The 17,729-nt window shown below is 38.7% G+C and overlaps 1 protein-coding gene across 1 annotated transcript; it reads left to right on the top strand.

Moving 5' to 3' along the window:
• The first annotated feature begins 547 nt into the window (after window positions 1–547).
• sptlc2b (serine palmitoyltransferase, long chain base subunit 2b) lies at window positions 548–16,154 on the top strand. The gene is made up of 12 exons (XM_027001141.2): window positions 548–784; window positions 4,234–4,428; window positions 4,569–4,723; window positions 5,052–5,200; window positions 5,406–5,530; window positions 6,757–6,850; window positions 7,294–7,399; window positions 8,039–8,258; window positions 9,234–9,360; window positions 13,075–13,210; window positions 13,455–13,584; window positions 13,978–16,154. Exons 1-12 carry the CDS (start codon window positions 647–649, stop codon window positions 14,095–14,097), a joined length of 1,695 nt encoding a protein of 564 aa, XP_026856942.2. The 5' UTR covers window positions 548–646; the 3' UTR covers window positions 14,098–16,154.
• The last annotated feature ends 1,575 nt before the right edge of the window (window positions 16,155–17,729 follow it).

Below are 17,729 nucleotides of genomic sequence, written 5' to 3'. Positions count from 1 at the left end.
GGAAGTAAAATGGCCAGAATGGCTTTGTCTTGGCTATATGACACAGCAAGCCTTTTAAATTGATTTCAAATCAGTAACCAAGCAGAGGAAAGCCCATACGTGGCTACTACAGTGTATTCCATGGCTGTTGATTGATTTATAGATAGACAGACAGACAGATAGATAGATAGATAGATAGATAGATAGACAGATAGATAAAATTACGTGCAGATTGTACTCAAATTGTTTCTCAAGTAAATCGAATTGCGTGTTCTAATCTGAATTCGGATATGTGCAATACCTCATTTGGTCTAAAATCAAGTAACGTATTTTGTGGCTACGAGCGTCATGATGGAGGGTTTAGGTTCCACGCTATATAGTTTTACGCCCGTGCACTCAGTTTAAGAAAGGTCATTCTATATGTTTTGTTCAATCCTTCTAGTTAATATTTAATATAAACCACGCCTTTATGTGAGGTATAATAATCTTATTGGTTTATAATTGCTTTCAAGGGGCGTGTGTTTCCTGTAATCTCGTTTCTGTATATCGTAGGCGGTGGTGGGCTCACATTTCGACGAATAGGAAGACGTTGTTCACAACTTTATGATTACACGAGACAAGCGGAGAGTCCTGTGAACGGAACAGTCTCCATCCGTAGGCATTCAACATGATAGAAAACTCTGCGAGTAAGCTTTTGAACGGAGATACCTGTCTTCGCACCAGTAATGGCAAGAAATCGGGAAGGAACGGCTTCGTGAAAAAACACTGCTTACACCAACAGCAGAAATGCCATCGACCGAAGGAGGTGAGGCCCAGTCTGTCGTCAAACGCTCCCTAGACGAAGGCTGTGTGTTTCCATTTACCCAGAAATGCTATTTTCTGTTATGAGTTGATCACGTCAATCTAACAGCATTTTTTAACAGGTCTGTAAAATTATGCTTCCCAAATAAAATGTAGGAAGTATGTTTTCAATGCGAAGTTCTGTAAGTTCTGTTAATTAAAATTAGTTATATAAGTTCTTATAATTACTAGCTAGATAACTTAGTAATGTAATGTATTCAACCTAGCTATTGTGGTCATTTGGTCTTTAGTGTTTTTGAGGACTGCGAGCGTCTAAATTATCTATAGTTGGCTGCTTCGCTGGCGCTAGACCATCCGTTTGCATTTATGAGGTGATTTGTTTTTGAAAATCATACATTTTCTTATAAAGCTGTCTCGTATTATGAATTGCTTTTGACCAACAATAATAAGACTCAACACTTAAATTATGCATTTTTTTTTCTAATTGGTATATTGTAATAGAGGCCTAGTGTTATGAACTGTTTAATGCTCACACACATCTGTAAGGTGGGATTGGCCTTGTGTCTGTTTACATTGACACTACCCTGGATAACATGGAGAATACTGGTTTGGGCTGTGTAACGTAACTTGAGAAACACTTTGTTTGGTGCAACCTCTTCCCACTATGACACTCCTGTGAGTCATGGGAGTGATCCATGTGACACATCTTCTCTTCTCCCTGGAAGAAAGCAACAGATGTATTTAAGGTTGTTTATATTTTGTGGACCTCTGAAACATGCTGGATGTGAAATTAGTCTACATCTTTCACTAATCCTTGGTTTTCATTATGAGTACTATGCCAGTTTACCATATAAGAGAATTGTGCACTCAAGTTGAACTGGGAAAATACACATTCCTGTAGAGGCATGGGAGGCATCTGAGTAGGTATTTCCAAACTTAAAAGCAACCTTTACTCTTGGCTCTACTTCACAGAAATGTTTTCTGCTAATTCCTCACAATACAATTTGGAATATTATGATTTGCTTATTTTATGCACATCTTTACCTGCAAAATGTCATTTATTTTTCCACATTGAAGAATTCCACTTCCAGTGTTTGCTCACCAAGTTTTTCTATTACTGAATCTAACTATATGATGGTTTGTGCTCAAAAGCTTATGACTAATATCTTTGACTCTTTGCATACTGTTGGCAAGAGAAATGCATGTCAGTAGTAAGCTCATATAAACATATACATGTTGCAATCAGTGATGCAATCTAGAAATATTTCAAGGTGGAGTACGCCTTAGATCACATGCATTTGCTAAATAGAAAGAATGGTTTAATGAATCACTCAAGCTTTTAGTCTCACTAGTACTATTTGGCTAGAGGGATAAATAGATTACAGTACAGGGCAATGATGTTTTGGAAACAGGGCTCACCTGTGTTTTGTTTATTGAAAGGTATTCAATTAATCACAGCCATTGGCACGGTCGTCCTGTCCAGTGTAAACAGTCAGATCCTTTTGCCTATGTTTTAGAAGACATGGCACAGATCCAATATATAGAGTAATCAACCCAATATCAGCAAAAATTCTGGATTGGATATTGGTGAGAAATTTTTAAACAAACCGATCTGATGCTGTAAAAAATCCAGCCTGAAAATATCACAGCTGTGCTTTGCAGCAGTGCAGCACATGTGATAACTGCCAGGTTAGTTTTGAGTTTATACAATTCAAACAATACTATAGAGTTTAACTGTAGCGTCTTCTCCCCATTAATGACTAAAAACTGATGTTTACATGCAAATGTCCATGCACTCACATGTGTGATTTCAATTATCATTTTGATAACCCATTATGGGGAACACCACCTTCTAGTGAGAGCATGTAAATGAGATAAAATAGCATTTTAGCACTGTTCATTGCCACATCCGCGAACAACAGTGTTTTGTTTATTAATCTGTTCTTTAGAAAAATAATGACCTTTCTAATTTGACCATGAGGTAAAGGAAATTCATGATCAGGGAAAGGAGAAAGAGCAGCAGAAACCTGACAGAACCAGAGCCGGAGAGGATGGAGAATACCCAAACTAATAAAGTACTCACCTTTTTCTAAATTACTAAAGCAATATAGAAATTAATTGTATTCAAACTGCATGAAAACAAGAAAAATGCTGTTTTCTTTTAGCCTCCTGAATTTTAAGGTAGACTTGATTTTTTGAGGGGTAGTGGTGGCTTGGTGGTTAGGGTGCTTGGCTTTTGCTTTGGGAGGGTGCTGGTTCGAGCCCCACCACTGCCAAGTTGCTGCTGTTGGGCCCCTGAGCAAGGCCCTTAGCCCTTGGTTGCTCCTGTCTAGGTTTGGACTTCCTAGCAGTATCCTAAGCCACACCTGTTGACAGCATGGCAGTCAGCAGTGGTATTCTGTACCTCTGTTATACTGTGTGGTGGTGATGATGATAATGTTATTTTGAATAAGATAACACTCAGTCTCTCCCTTACTGAGATGATATTTAATACCTTTGTCATGATGAAATTTACTGCCTTGGTCATTACCTGCTTTGATCTCATTTTCACTGTACTCACTCACACATGCATACAGGTTAACTGTCTATAGATGTATTTTATTTATTTGTTTATTTATTTATTTGGCTAGAAAGAATAACCATTTTGTAAACATCAGATTAAATTTCTATTGGTTTAAGACGAGCTCAAGTGAAGAGAGACTTGTGGTACTGGTAGTCTCTCTGTCTGCTCACTTAGTGCCTGGTTTGCATTTGGTGTGTAGTGGGTAGAAATGCACAAGAACAGTTATAAGGTTATTAATAAGTTGAAGGTACAGTTGCATAGTGTAAATCCGAGGTGTGTGTGTGTGTGTGTGTGTGTGTGTGTGTGTTCGTGCATGCTGAGGATGAGTACATTAAAGCTGAGAACCACTGACTGTAAGGCAATGGAATGAAAAAATGTTAACAAAAATTAAACGTTTGTTTTTTATTTTATTTTTTTTTTAATCTGTCATAACCATGCATGGCAGCTGTAAAATAACATATATAATGCATCTCACACAAAACAGTTCCCCCAAATAGCTAAACTACAGCTCCACGGTGGTTTTTAATGAAAAAATATTACAATGGTATCTATACTGGGTGTCAGTCTAATGTAAGATCAGATCACTACCAGGAAACTGGTATCTTGCCAGTTTATATTGTATATTTCATGTGATCCATGCTTAAGCTAGTGTGATTGGTTGTTAAGGCATGCCTAAGTATTCAAAAACAGCAGTTAGCCTCTTGTAGAATCAGAGGGACAGGATGTGTTTTTCTCCTTTCCCTCTACCTATTTTAACAGCATTTATTAGTTTTGCATTTCCTCTTTAATGAATTTGCATCCCTGATAGTGTCTTTGATTGCTTAGTTGGTTCCAGTCTCTGTGTGTAAGGATATTGTATCAGAGTAGTGTATTCTGTTTTGTGTATGCAGAGTCACATTGTGGGGCATAATGCAGTACTCTACAATAAGCCATTTGTGGAGTCATTCGAGGAGACTCCTCTGCTCGTGGCTGTGCTCACGTACATGGGTTATGGCATCCTCACTCTCTTTGGCTACCTGCGGGATTTCCTCCGCCACTGGAAGATTGAGAAGTGTCGCGTGGCCAGCGAGAGAGATGAGCAGAAGGTGAGAGAGCTGTCTGGACTGAGTTGTCTTTAGAATTATTTTTCACTGTAACTCGTGGAAATACAACTTCTCTGTGTAATAAACAAAGCAAAAACTAGATGGTATTTGCTCTGGAAATTTTGTGTGTGCTTTGTCTCCAGGACTTTGTTCCATTGTACCAGGACTTTGAGAACTTTTACACAAGGAATCTGTATATGAGGATTAGGGATAATTGGAACAGGCCCATATGCAGTGTTCCAGGGGCCAAGATGGATGTTGTGGAGCGCGTTACCCATGACTATAACTGGACCTTTGAGTGAGTAACCAAAAGATGCTTGAGCTGTAAGACATAATTAGTCTTTAAACTTTGTCTCTGCAGTGCTATCTGTTTGCGTAATGCTATATGGCAGCTGTTAGCAAAGGTATATTATTAGCAACTTTTAGCATTTTAGAAAGAGGGATTGAATTCTATTCCACCTTTTAAAAATGTTTTAAAAATTATATATAAGTAAACATTATTGCAGGTGGTTAAATTACAGTGTGTCAGATAGTTCAGTACACTTCACAACAGCTCGGTATTTTGGATAATTTCACAAATTCCTCTGTTGTGGTTTAGTTAAATTGCCACAAGTTTATTTTCATAGACACACTGGAACAGTCTTGAAGAATGTCATTAACATGGGCTCCTATAACTACCTGGGCTTTGCCGAGAATACTGGGCCGTGTGCGGACTCAGCTGCAGAGGCCACAGTGAAGTACGGCGTGGGAGTAAGTGGCACTAGGCATGAGATAGGTAATACACTCACCTCATCTGTTCACATAATTAGACTATTTATGATACAAGATGGTAAGGGATATGTATAACTGATGCAGATAAATTTATACCCAGGAAACTGTCCCTAAAGTCACGTGAATTGATGAAATAGTTATTTATGCGTTCAGATGTGAGTGAATGATGTATGTCTTTAATAATGTGTAATGTCATGGAACTCTTCAAGGTAATCTTGATAAACATGAGGAGCTCGAAAAGCTGGTGGCCAGATTTCTGGGTGTTGAGTCCTCCATGGCATTTGGAATGGGTTTTGCTACCAACTCCATGAATATTCCATCTCTTGCAGGCAAAGTAAGCAAGATTTTTATTTGTTTGCCCTAATTTACAGGGAGTTTTGGGTAAGCATGGAATTATTTCAGTTCATCTTGAACTTCATTTCAAGGGAAATTGAAAGATGTTAATTTGGTTGACCAAGTGGTGTGGGTTTTTTTTTTTTTGGGTTTTTTTTTATTGACTTGAAGGGGATGGGAGTAGTAGAGGTGAACGTTCTGAACCTCCTCTTTCTGACACTATATTCTAGATAATCTGTGGCTGATGCAGGATGTCTGTGCTCTATTGTCTTCTCACATAGAGAGACTGGCTCATGGCACCCCAGCTTCCTGTTAAAGTACTTTAGAGGAGGAAAGTCACATTCCTTTGTGCACATACACATGTTCATGTACCAGAATGTTTGTGTAACATTCCAACTTGTTTTCACCAATGGGAAGCATTTCTTCTGGAAATCCTGGTACAATCTGATGGTACAGTCCTGCTTATCCTGATGATAATCGAGTCATTGTTTTTGTGAATATGATTTGTCCTTCAGTCATATGTGAACAAATCTCACATTTACATTTATGGAATTTGGCTGATACTTTTATCCAAAGCGACTTACAATCTTGCATATGCATTATAGTGATGTTTAGTGTCCAGCTACTAGAAAGCATGTGCAGTTCAAAATGAGGCAGTTTCAGTGCACAACCCATGCCCTTCTTGTGTACTCTAATAGCGTATTCAGTGCAGGTCAGATGCATAAACACAGTTTATTTATGTAAGGGAAAACTAACTGCTAACATTTGAAGTGGAACATCCTACAAAAAAAACATGAGCACAACATTTATTAGTACATTTTATATTTAAGAAAAAATATCAGCAAGCCCAAGGATGGACATCAATAATAAAATTAAATGACAGCATATAATGCTTAATCCTGTGAGTTACTGGCTATCAGATACAGCCCAGAATTTGCTTGTGGTTAAAAAAAATACTGTGCATGCCCCATATTCCATATTAAGCAAGTTGTTTTCTTTTAAAATCCCCTCAACATTGTTTTATCTTCCTAATATGAAGAACACCTTATTCTTGCCAATAAACACTCTTTCTCTTTCTCAATTCTAAGATCTTATCCATATGGTTTAAATTTAGTAGTAAATGATACAAATTTATATGTATGTGTTTTGTTTTTTTTATAGATGTGTTGGGTTCATTTGCAATAAGTTGCGTGTGTGTGTTTGTGTGTGGGCGCATGCACCCTGTAGGGCTGTCTGACTCTAAGTGATGAGCTAAACCATGCATCTCTGGTGCTGGGTGCACGTCTGTCTGGTTCCACCATTCGCGTGTTCAAACACAACAGTAAGTTCACCTCAGTTGCAGTAACCATACACTACATGGTACCTTGTTTTTAACCTTCCAGCTTCTCAACTTTAGAATAAGCTTGTACAGCTAGAGTATTGGATTTAAAGATTCCAGGGAATAACTGCACTATATTCTATATGTAGAGGTACTAAAAATTTCAGTGTAGTATACAAATGGAAACACTTTCTAGGACATGTTGCACACAGAAACTCTCAGGTACAGATTTAATGACTCATGGCTATCTGAGTAGTCATGGACACAAGCGAGACAAATCTAAGTAAGTATTTTAGGTCATGAGCCAATATGGAGTTTTAGGCCTGCTAATATTTAAGATCACTGAATCTCTAAATGTTCCTGAACCCCCACATGTTCTCCTGGTCTCTCTCTCTGGCTCTTTGTATGGCTGTCTCTCTCCCTCTTTCTCCCTCACCCTCACACAGACATGCAGAGCCTAGAGAAACTTCTGCGAGATGCTATAGTCCATGGGCAGCCCAGGACCCACAGGCCATGGAAGAAGATTGTCATTCTGGTTGAGGGAATTTACAGGTGCAACATTCATCTTTTATATGTTTGGTTCAGAAAAAAAAAAAAACAGCCATTCTTCCATGGCTTGATCTTACTTACCTGCTCCCATTGTAGTAACTTAAATAAATAGGGGTTACATGGCATTTTGCCTACTTTTTTTTTTTTTGTCCTTTATATTCATTAGATTTTTTAAGAGCCCTCTGTGAGATGATAAGCTATATGAGAAACATTTTTAATTGATCATACTTGGCTGGTCTATGGTCAGCTCAATGTACCAGATTAGATTTCAGATAACTATCAACCACCATGTTGTATGAACTGAAGTTGATGGACAGTGTAATAGATTCACCCCACCTCAATACTGATCATACCCAGAATAAATGCATTATGCAGTGTGATTTTTTTCCCTTGAACTGATCAGTCACCAATGTGATGTGGCCTAGTTTGATTTTTAGAATTCCAGAAAATGTCTTAAACAAAAATAGCCAACTTTGGAGTCAAAGCCATCTTTTTTCACTGTTTGCCTAGGGGTATGATGAACAGATGGAATGAGCTCATAATTAATCTTGTTGTAGTGAAACTGGTGTTAAAACAACACATGCAGTGAATATTTATCTATATTGCTGTCTGTGTGAATGGGTGTCTGCTTTATTTATTCAGTATGGAAGGCTCTATAGTGCGCTTGCCAGAGGTCATTGCCCTGAAGAAGAAGTATAAAGCCTACCTTTACTTGGATGAGGCCCACAGTATTGGAGCATTAGGACCAAGAGGCAGAGGAGTGGTGGACTACTTTGGTGTGGATCCACATGATGTTGACATCATGATGGGCACTTTCACAAAAAGCTTTGGTGCTTCTGGTGGCTATATAGGAGGTAAAAAGGTAAGTTATGCTGTCCAACTGAGAATGTCAGAACAGAGACACTAGTAAAGTTAGTGTAAATATGGGATGCTTTGATGCATAACAGTCCATACCTGTACCATTTTTTTTGTGGTAATCATTTGTTTGTTGTAGCAAATCATAATGTCACCTTGTCCATGTACTTTCTCAATTTAATTTTCAGTGGAAGGTACTTTTGTAAAGACTAATTGTATGTAAATATGGTAGCTAAGTGGTTAAGGTACTTGACTTATAATCGGAAGGTTGCTGGTTCAAGTCTGACTACTGCCAAGTTGCCACTGTTGGGCCCTCAGCCATCAATTGCTCAAATTGTACTCAGTCAAAGTTCTTTTGGATAAAAGTGTCAGGTAAATGTAAATATGTTTAATTTGGTTCCAGATTTGCATATGCAGTCCTTCCTAGTGGTCATAAATGTTTATAGTATTGGAGGCTGAAAACTGAACATTTTGAAGCCATGCTTGTTTCCAAACTTTTTATGCCATGTTTTGTTACTTTATTTGGAATTGAGGAGTGAGCTAGCAGGTTTCTGCTTAAGATGGTGTTTAGCTATCAAAGCAGTTTTGTTCTACTCTACGTAGAGGTAGATGTTTGTTTTCATAACAGGCAGCCCCAGGTCTCACTCAGTGCAATCTCATGAAAATTTCATGTCAAATTCATGCAATCCTTGCAAAAACAAAGGGAAGAAACAAAACAAATGCTTATTTCATATGCCTGACAACTTTACCAGGAATACTTTTCACCAACAGTCATGGCCTTTAATTATACCAGCTATGAGGTGCATGTTGCACTGAACATTTTGCACTGAACACTGTTGCACTGAACCATTTTGCCTGGTTATGCAATGTTCTGAATTGTGTACTTGTTAAGCTTGTAAGTGCAGGCTGATAAAGCGGTCTGGGCGTGTATATACTGTTAAGCTCATTCTGGGACATGTATGTACATTTTCTTTCCTTTCAGGAGCTGATTGACTACCTGCGCACACACTCTCATAGTGCTATCTATGCCACATCCATGTCTCCTCCAGTAGCCCAGCAGATAATCACTTCTATGAAATGCATTATGGGAGAGGACGGCACAACACTAGGTACATTTCTGCCAGTGGTATTTTGCTGTTTTTCTGCATGGATTGATGGGTGTCTTATGCAGTTGATTTTCAGTCAGGCCTCCTGTATCTTGATGTTTTAGATAACAAACTGAACATGATAAGCGCATGAAGTGGGTTACCCTTAAGAGAGTTAGTCTTGGCTTAGGCTTTATGTACAGTTCTGCAAAAGAACTGAAAGACCATCTTTGCGACATCACAGTAGCTCTGTCCACATTGCTAGATTTTATTTGTCCTGATCCTTTGAACAGGTAATGTACTATCAAACGTCCTTTTTTTGTAGCATCCAAATTTGTTTGTTCAACCATTCAGTCGTGTCCAGCTCTTGAATACTCTATAGGCCAGGCTCCTCCATGCTTCCCTGTTCTTCATGGCTTCTTTCAGTTGCTTGATGTTCATTCCTGTGTCCTGCTTGATGATATCCAGCCAACAGGTCCTTGGTCTTCCCTGTTTCCTTCTACCACTGACCATTCTGAGTAGCATCTCCTTTTCCAGCTAATTTGCTCTCATCACGTGTCCAAAATAGGTCAGATTCTGTCTGGTGATTTTGCCTTCCAGGGACACCTCTAGGATGATATGTTCCAGAACAACTTTATTGGCAACTCCAGCTGTCCATGGGATTCTTAGGAGTGGGATTTGAAGTTGTCGATTTTTCTTCTGTCTGCTTTTGTCAGTGTCCACGTCGTACAGCCATATGTCGTGATTGGGAACACGATGGCTATAATCAGCCTTTGCTTGATGGTGACCGTGACATCCTTGCATTTCCATATTTAGTCCACACAACCCAGCACTAATCAACACTTAATCTCTGCTGTCGATGACAGGACCCAAGGAATACGAAGCTATCGGCTAATTCTATTTCTTCGTTGTTGCTCTTTATGTGGACTTCCTTGTCAGCAGTGATCATGATCTTGGTCTTCTTGATCGAACTTCCTCTGCATGGCACTACACTTGATCTTGCTTAATCTGACCCTGACTTTGGCTATAAGGAGTTGCTGATTGAACCCACAGTCTCTGCCTGGTAATGTTTTCGTAGATAAAATTAATCCCTTCCATTTTTGCTGATACAGGATGTAGTCGATCTGGTTGTGATGTTGCTCATATATTTTTAATCATTACTGTAGGATTGCCCTTTCGAATTCAAAAACTGCAGATAATTGCAATAAGTGAGATCTTTTAACAAATCACTAAATATTTTGTGTTCTGAGAATAATTTCTCAGACATTCCAGATACTGTAGATGCTATTTGATGTTATTTATATAATTTGGCAAACCTAAATTATTCTCTCAAAGTAATGCAGACAAATGGAGTTCACCACTATGTATATAATATTGCGATATACATAAATAGCATATCATAATTGCAATATGTAGCAAGATAATGACAAGTTGCCAGAATATAACGAGCTGTGTTTCACAAAGTCTGTTGTTGATGAAAAGGTTACTAATTACAGGGCTACCTCACACAGCAGTGTCATCTTAGAGGTGTGAGTGTTTGACTGTGTTGCTCAGAAGCAGATTCCTGTTCTCAGTTATACAGTAAACTAAGAGATCCAGACATCTTTGAGGAAATCAAAGTAGCCTAACCGTCTGTCTCTTGGCTATGTATAAAAATTCTGTTTTGATTTAGTAGCTACATTTAAAGAAGGAGACAAGTTATGATTGGATTTTGAAAGGTATCATTCCTGTTCAGTAACCATTAGTGACTTGCCAGTGTCGTATGCATTTTGATTTCATGTAGTAATACTTGCATTTGACATGCAAGTTGACCAGTCTGGAATGTCCTAGTGAAATCTCTAGGTAAGAACCTAGGAAAACCGCTGAATTAGTAGGCAGGGTTTGTCAGATAAATGTTAGACTAGATTGGCTGTATGGAATGAGTGCGAGTAGCACACCTTTTGTGTTCCATACATAAGCTGTAGGTAGTAGCATCCCAGACGCCTCCTGGTATAACATCAGAATGAGCCACACGATGGCAGTATAGACTGCAGATCTAAGCAGTGACCTGCATTCAAGTCATGTCTTTATATGGAACCTTGGAAAAGTACACTTGCTTTTAATTGTTATGCAACAGTTTGCCCTTAGTACTGTTCAGACACTTATCTAACCAGTTTTGATGTACCTTGACTTCAAATATTATGAAACAAAACCACTCTCGCTGAGTTTATTCACTCTTGAACAGGGCGTCTGTGAAATGTTGATCTTACTGACGGGCTCTTTATATATATATATATATATATATAAAAAATGTTCCTTTTGGCTGTATTTCTTTGCTGTTCAGCAGTCCTTATTTTAATTTATTTTAATACTCCACTTTCCACAAACCTAATTTGTACCCACCCATCACATGCAATTTTTAAAAAAATAATATAGTAATTACTTCTAGCAAGTTTTGTAGTGCAATCGAACCAAGGCATTTGTGTTCATTATAGATGTAGTCAGTGATATGAGAAGAACATGACAGACCAGTTACATAAAAAAAAAATCACCAAGTATTTGTAGTTACTGTTTTCAGAGGTCTTGAGTTACAAAATGACTTGGCAAATGATGGAGCAGTCAAGCTCCAGCAAACATGCTAATAGCACAAAGCAGCATCAGAAAAGAAAGCAGGGGTTTGACCAGGCCCATCATTTGGAAAGGCACACAGCCTCAGCCACTCTCCCATATACACATCTGGAAAGGTTTCACGAGAGAGAGAGAAGGAACAAGTGAACCATGATCTACGAGGCATGAAAGCCCTCTGCAGAAGCCTTTTCTCCCTCCAATGCAGGCTCTGATTCTCTTGAAGCTACATTGTGAATGCTCTCTCTATAGGAGCTGTTTGGCTTTCAGATGTGTGAGAGATTACTGATACCGATTTTTATTTTACGACTCTGTACTTTACAGTAGTAAGTCCTTCAGAAGTCTGCTTTTTTGACCAGGTCTTCAGCAGGTTCAGCCCAGGGCAGCCTGTCTGTACTCTTGCTGACTCCACCAAAGGATCAGTGCTTCCCTGCCTTTTCTCCACACCACACAGCCTGCGTCATTCACAATAATAAATAAATAACACATTTTTCTTGGACTAGATCATGGTTAATGAACCTTAGTGCCACGAAGCCCTGTAATTAATCAATTTCCTAAGGGAAACGCAGTGCATTTTCTGTTTGATGTTGAGGTTGAGTTTCAGAACGAATGAAAAGTTCAGACTACGGCGGGATAATTGCTAGCAGTCATTCTGTCAAGTGAGAGAAAGCAAATACAGCAACACTTAGCTGATCTGGTGGTTTGCTCTGCCACGCTCAGACCCTTCCCCAAATTCCTTGGGCCTCACGATTAAATGGCTTTTTGCTTTTCACGGAAAACGGAGCAACAGAGTTGTCATGGAAACCTTTGAAGGGGCATGTTTACAGTTTTGCTCACTGCTATCCCCACTGTTAATGTTATTGATTTGTTTAAAAGGTTTTTATTACAAACAGAATCAAATCGACTGGGATGAGTGGGTGTAAAGTAACAGACATTATGTGGCAGAGAACGCATCATGTGTGTAGAACTTTCATAGATAAGTGAAGGCAGGAAGTGTGTGAGTGAGAGTGCATACATTATATAAAAACACATTATATAAACATTAAATAAAGGGTACAGTAATACAAATTGTGAATAATTTGAAGCATCACAATTAATGATCTTGTATTTCCTCCTGAATTTTCTCATGACTAGGACAAGAGAGACTCCGTCAGCTTTCTGAGAACACAACCTACTTCCGCAGGAGACTACACGAAATGGGCTTTATCATCTATGGGAATGAAAACTCTCCTGTGGTTCCCCTGATGCTCTACATGCCTGCAAAAATTGGGTGTGTCTTTGATTTGTCTTTAATGGAAAACCTCAACCCAACAGGACATATTGCATGATGCCTAACACCCAATGCCCAATACAGTGTAATTCGTTTATCATTAGCATGAATTGTAGCGTATGGGACTGCTGCAGTGCTGCTAGATTATTGCATATCCATTTCTCTTCGTCTGTCCAGATTTTGCTTCTTGTTGAGAATGTCATGCAGTTACTTCAGTGCTGTCCTTTTGAATTCCCTTCCACAGAGCATTTGGGAGGGAGATGTTGAAAAGGAACATTGGCATAGTGGTGGTTGGATTCCCTGCCACACCCATAATAGAGTCCAGAGCACGCTTTTGTGTGTCTGCCGCCCACACTAAAGACATGCTGGACACTGTGAGTCACCATTCCTGATCTAACAGTACACTCTTCTACGCTTGTAGCACATCTACATGCAGATATCCAAGTGTTAACTTTTTCAGTTATGATGTTTGGCCTTATAGATATTTTTTCTCGATCTCTCATTATCTTTCAGATATTCATTCTCTTTCTTTTTGTTTCTCCCTCTTTTTCATCTCCTCACTTATGAGTACATAATTCAGTTAAGGTATGAGAGAAGGAGAGAGTGGAGAAAAGAGTGATAAAGCAAATTGCTTCCAGTTCTGACTAATTGGTTGAGTTCTGACCTTGCAGTCATCCCTTTATCTACTATGTGTAAGCCAGTGAAGCCAATGGCCTGCTATCAAGCCATTAATACTTAACTCTGTGTCCTCTTCTTCTGCCTGCCAGGCGTTAAATGCCATCAGTGAAGTAGGAGATCTACTGCAGCTGAAATACTCTCGGCGAACCAGGCTAAGTGACGATGAGGAGGCTGATCACCTGTCTTATCTGGTGAGCTATGAGGACTAAACCAGGCAGTCTGCCAGTTGAGCCCAAAGGTGCACTGACCGTTTAAATCGGCCTGCTTGTGCTCTCTAAGCCATTAGTTGGCTGCAACCAATTGGCATGTCCTCTCTGATTGATAAATTCCCTATTTATTTGTTTGATTGTTCTAATATGATGGGTGCATATAAATGTCCTCTATGAACTGTCCTGTGTCCTGTGTTTAAGACTTATGCATTCTTACTTGAAAGCAAACATTCTTTGACTTCAGCTTTTATCCAAGTGTCTATTAAAGCAGTGAAGAACCCAGGGTTTGTTTATCAGCAAAGACACATGTATTTGTATAATCCATATAATGTTATTTATTGTAAAACAATAGTACAAAGTGTGCGTGTGTGTGCGTGTGTCAAAACAATACTGGGGAACAACTGTGAAGTAGAAAAATCATGAACAAGTGATTAAGAATGTGGTATTGCATATTTAGAAAAGCATAAAGATGGCATTGCAATTCATTTTACTTCATATTCAGAGCCAACAATTCATTAATTTAGCACAATGTATATTGTATAATTATAAAATTATAAAATCTTGATACTTGTACCCATTGTCAGCATGGCATCTGAGAAAAAACAATTAAGAAAAAACAATTTTGGTGTAAATTTTGTGGATTCATTGGATTTAACTGGCACAGAATAATGGCTGATAAGCTCCTTATCTTGTGCCAAGAAATGGGAAATTACAAGAACAATAACTTTGTAATAATTTTAAAGTCTCTGTTGTGAGCCAGAGATTGCTTGCCACCTAAGCCAGTTAGTTTCAGAAAAGGCCAGTTTTAGCAAAGGGGGGGTTATGTGCGTGCGCGCGTGTGTGTGTCCTTGAGTTTTTTATGCTTTTGTTCTAACACCATATATAATCTAGGTGGATTGCAGTGGCATCACTAAACTTGTTCCTGCACATTTCTGACCACTTATTTTTGGAGGCAAAGTCCATTTAATCTTTCCGTTCTGGCAGAAAGGTTTCAAAAACATTTCACTTTTTTAAATTATATTTTCAGTATATCAGTTAATTTAGTAGGAAACAGATCTACACTGTTTCTGTTCAGTATATTGGAACCAGCAATGTGGATTTGATGTTTTCTGCAGTTTATGAATGTTTTGATGGATGCCTTACTTTACTCCATGTTGTTGATGCTGTCATTATGTTGCAAGTAAGTGTGAGGGACTGTACATTTAGCCAAGGCCTCTCACTCAGAAGTCTGATTCCTCACTGTATTTTCCCCTGGTGGCTGCAGTGTGGTATGGAGATGTACTCATTGTTTTAATGGCATATAACATTTTTTTTTTTCTTGTAAAATGTCTTCATTTGAAGCTTAAGTTGTGTTATACCCATTCTTCAGGCCTCAGAACCAGTTAATCAGCTCAGAAAAGGCCACCCAATAAGTATTTCTGATATTAACACTGGATTACTTTTAACATGTTGGTGAACATAGCATTGCAAAGTTACTGTTGTTGGAAGGCCTCTGATTTTGCATTATTCAGAATTTTCCTGCTAAATACAGAGGTTCTTGAATTTGGAATGTTGCCATTTTCTCCTTTCACTTGTGTGCACTCAAGTGCTTGCTGAGGAACAACAATGTGTGAATTATGTGCTCCACCTGTGCATATGATGATGGCTTGAGAATGTCCATTGGATGTACAGATTATTTATTATTGATGTTCATTCCTTCTGCTGCATCAATAGAAGCTTTGTTTTTGTGTGACAGTTCTAAATAGATGTGCATCACCTCAGTGCACCCACTACTGATGACCATTATGTGACGTGAATGACGTAGGCACTGAGACTACATGTATCAGCTTGACTTGAACCCTTTGTAATGATACTCTGCTGTTTAAGGGAAGATATAAAATACAAGGGGCATTCCATGCTTGTCTGTCTGTACACTCAGTGATTCAGTTACAGATCTTCAGATGATGTCTCATTTGTTATATGCCCTTTTGTGCAGAAGCTATTTTTATTGAATGTGATTTGTGAAAATGACCATTCTGCTCCAAAAACACAACTAAATTAAACAATATTATACAGGCTTTTGTGTGTCCTGTTTTTTTCCCTATTTATAGAAAAACTGCAAATATTTTTACAGAGTGAAAATTTGTATGGTCAAATTGTTAATTTCAGTATCTAGTGACAAACTCAAATATTCAGTTATGCATGTTCAGCTCTGAAGACTGACATCTTTTTATCTTAATTCACCCATATGGTCATGTCCTTTCACGTTTGACAAATTTGAAAATCAAATACGTCTTAAAATAAATCTAGTGCATTTACTGCACCATATACCTTCTAAAGTCAATTTCAAAGACTTTCTCTATATGCCTGTGAAGCAATGCAACATGCATTACCCGACATGCATTCTTAGCCTACATTCCATTTACTACACAATGGCATCAGAACTGAGGTGCCTCGTTGGGGGGTGCTTGTGTAAGTTGCTTTTTTACAAGTATCACGGGTGGCAACATATCTGAAATCTCATGAGTATTTGTTGTCTAGATTTGTTAGGAAACTGATTATAGCAGTTAAATCTGAACATGCACTTGGGAGGACAGATAGACAATTCGTGGACTAGGGGTCTCTGAGAGACTCGAAGTACTTACAATCAAATCTGTTCTCACTGTGTAGTCTGCTCAGTGCTGGATGACGACTAAAACGCACGTATCCGCTCTAAACCAACACCACATGGCCAGAAGCTGATCAAAGGAAGAAGGTTTTCGTTGCGTCTTTGCGCATGAACCAGTCCACATACCACTGTTCCGCAAGCTTTACTGAGAGCAATATTTAACGTTTCTAAATCCAATAAAATTAGCGACGCCTGTGTTTAAGTTATGTCCACAACCTTAATCTGTACCCTGGTGAGAAGACGAAGATTTGAATAGTGGGAGAACGCGAGACGGAGAGGTGGATGTGCCTCTGATGAATCTGTCCCCTGTCCAGGCTGGAGAACAATTCAAGAAATATTCAAAAGGACACGGTATCACTGCACAATGTTTCGACTACGCAAGACCATTAAGGCGCATCTCTGCCTCGTTTTCGTTGTTAGTTTCGATTTGGTAGATGGGTTTCCTACAAGACATCACAAGAGTCCAAACACAAAATTCAGATACGGCGTGTCTCCGGAGGTGAGTTAGTACGTTTTTGTAGTTCGTAGAGTATTTACTCCAGTAGTATATTTTAATCCAAAGTAATGAAGCAAATCATTCTGATCCGTCAAAACTTCTTTAAAATACACAAAATCCACTGAATAAATGAGTTTTTCGCCAACTATTCCAAAAATAATTGACGCAAGGTGACAGAGCCATAAGTTACACTACCCCTGTAAAACTAAATTTTTAAAAAAGCGCAAGGTCACTGTTTAGTAACAGTAATGGTGCTATGATAACAGTTGTCTATGTCAGTGTCGCATGGACATATAAAGCCGCCGCAGGTCTATGGAGTGGTGCGCGATGAAGATGTATGAATCACTTGGCAGATAACTGAAACATGGCGTTTTACTCTCGCCATTCGTTTCGCCACATCACCTTAATTATAATTTAAGATGAATGAGCTAATCCTTATTTATATGCTGTTTATTATGGCCCTGCACGATGACCGTGCACGTTCTTCAT

The sequence above is a fragment of the Electrophorus electricus genome, chromosome 8, assembly GCF_013358815.1.
Source record: "Electrophorus electricus isolate fEleEle1 chromosome 8, fEleEle1.pri, whole genome shotgun sequence".
NCBI lineage: Eukaryota > Metazoa > Chordata > Actinopteri > Gymnotiformes > Gymnotidae > Electrophorus > Electrophorus electricus.
This window is presented reverse-complemented; position numbering and strand designations above follow the sequence as displayed.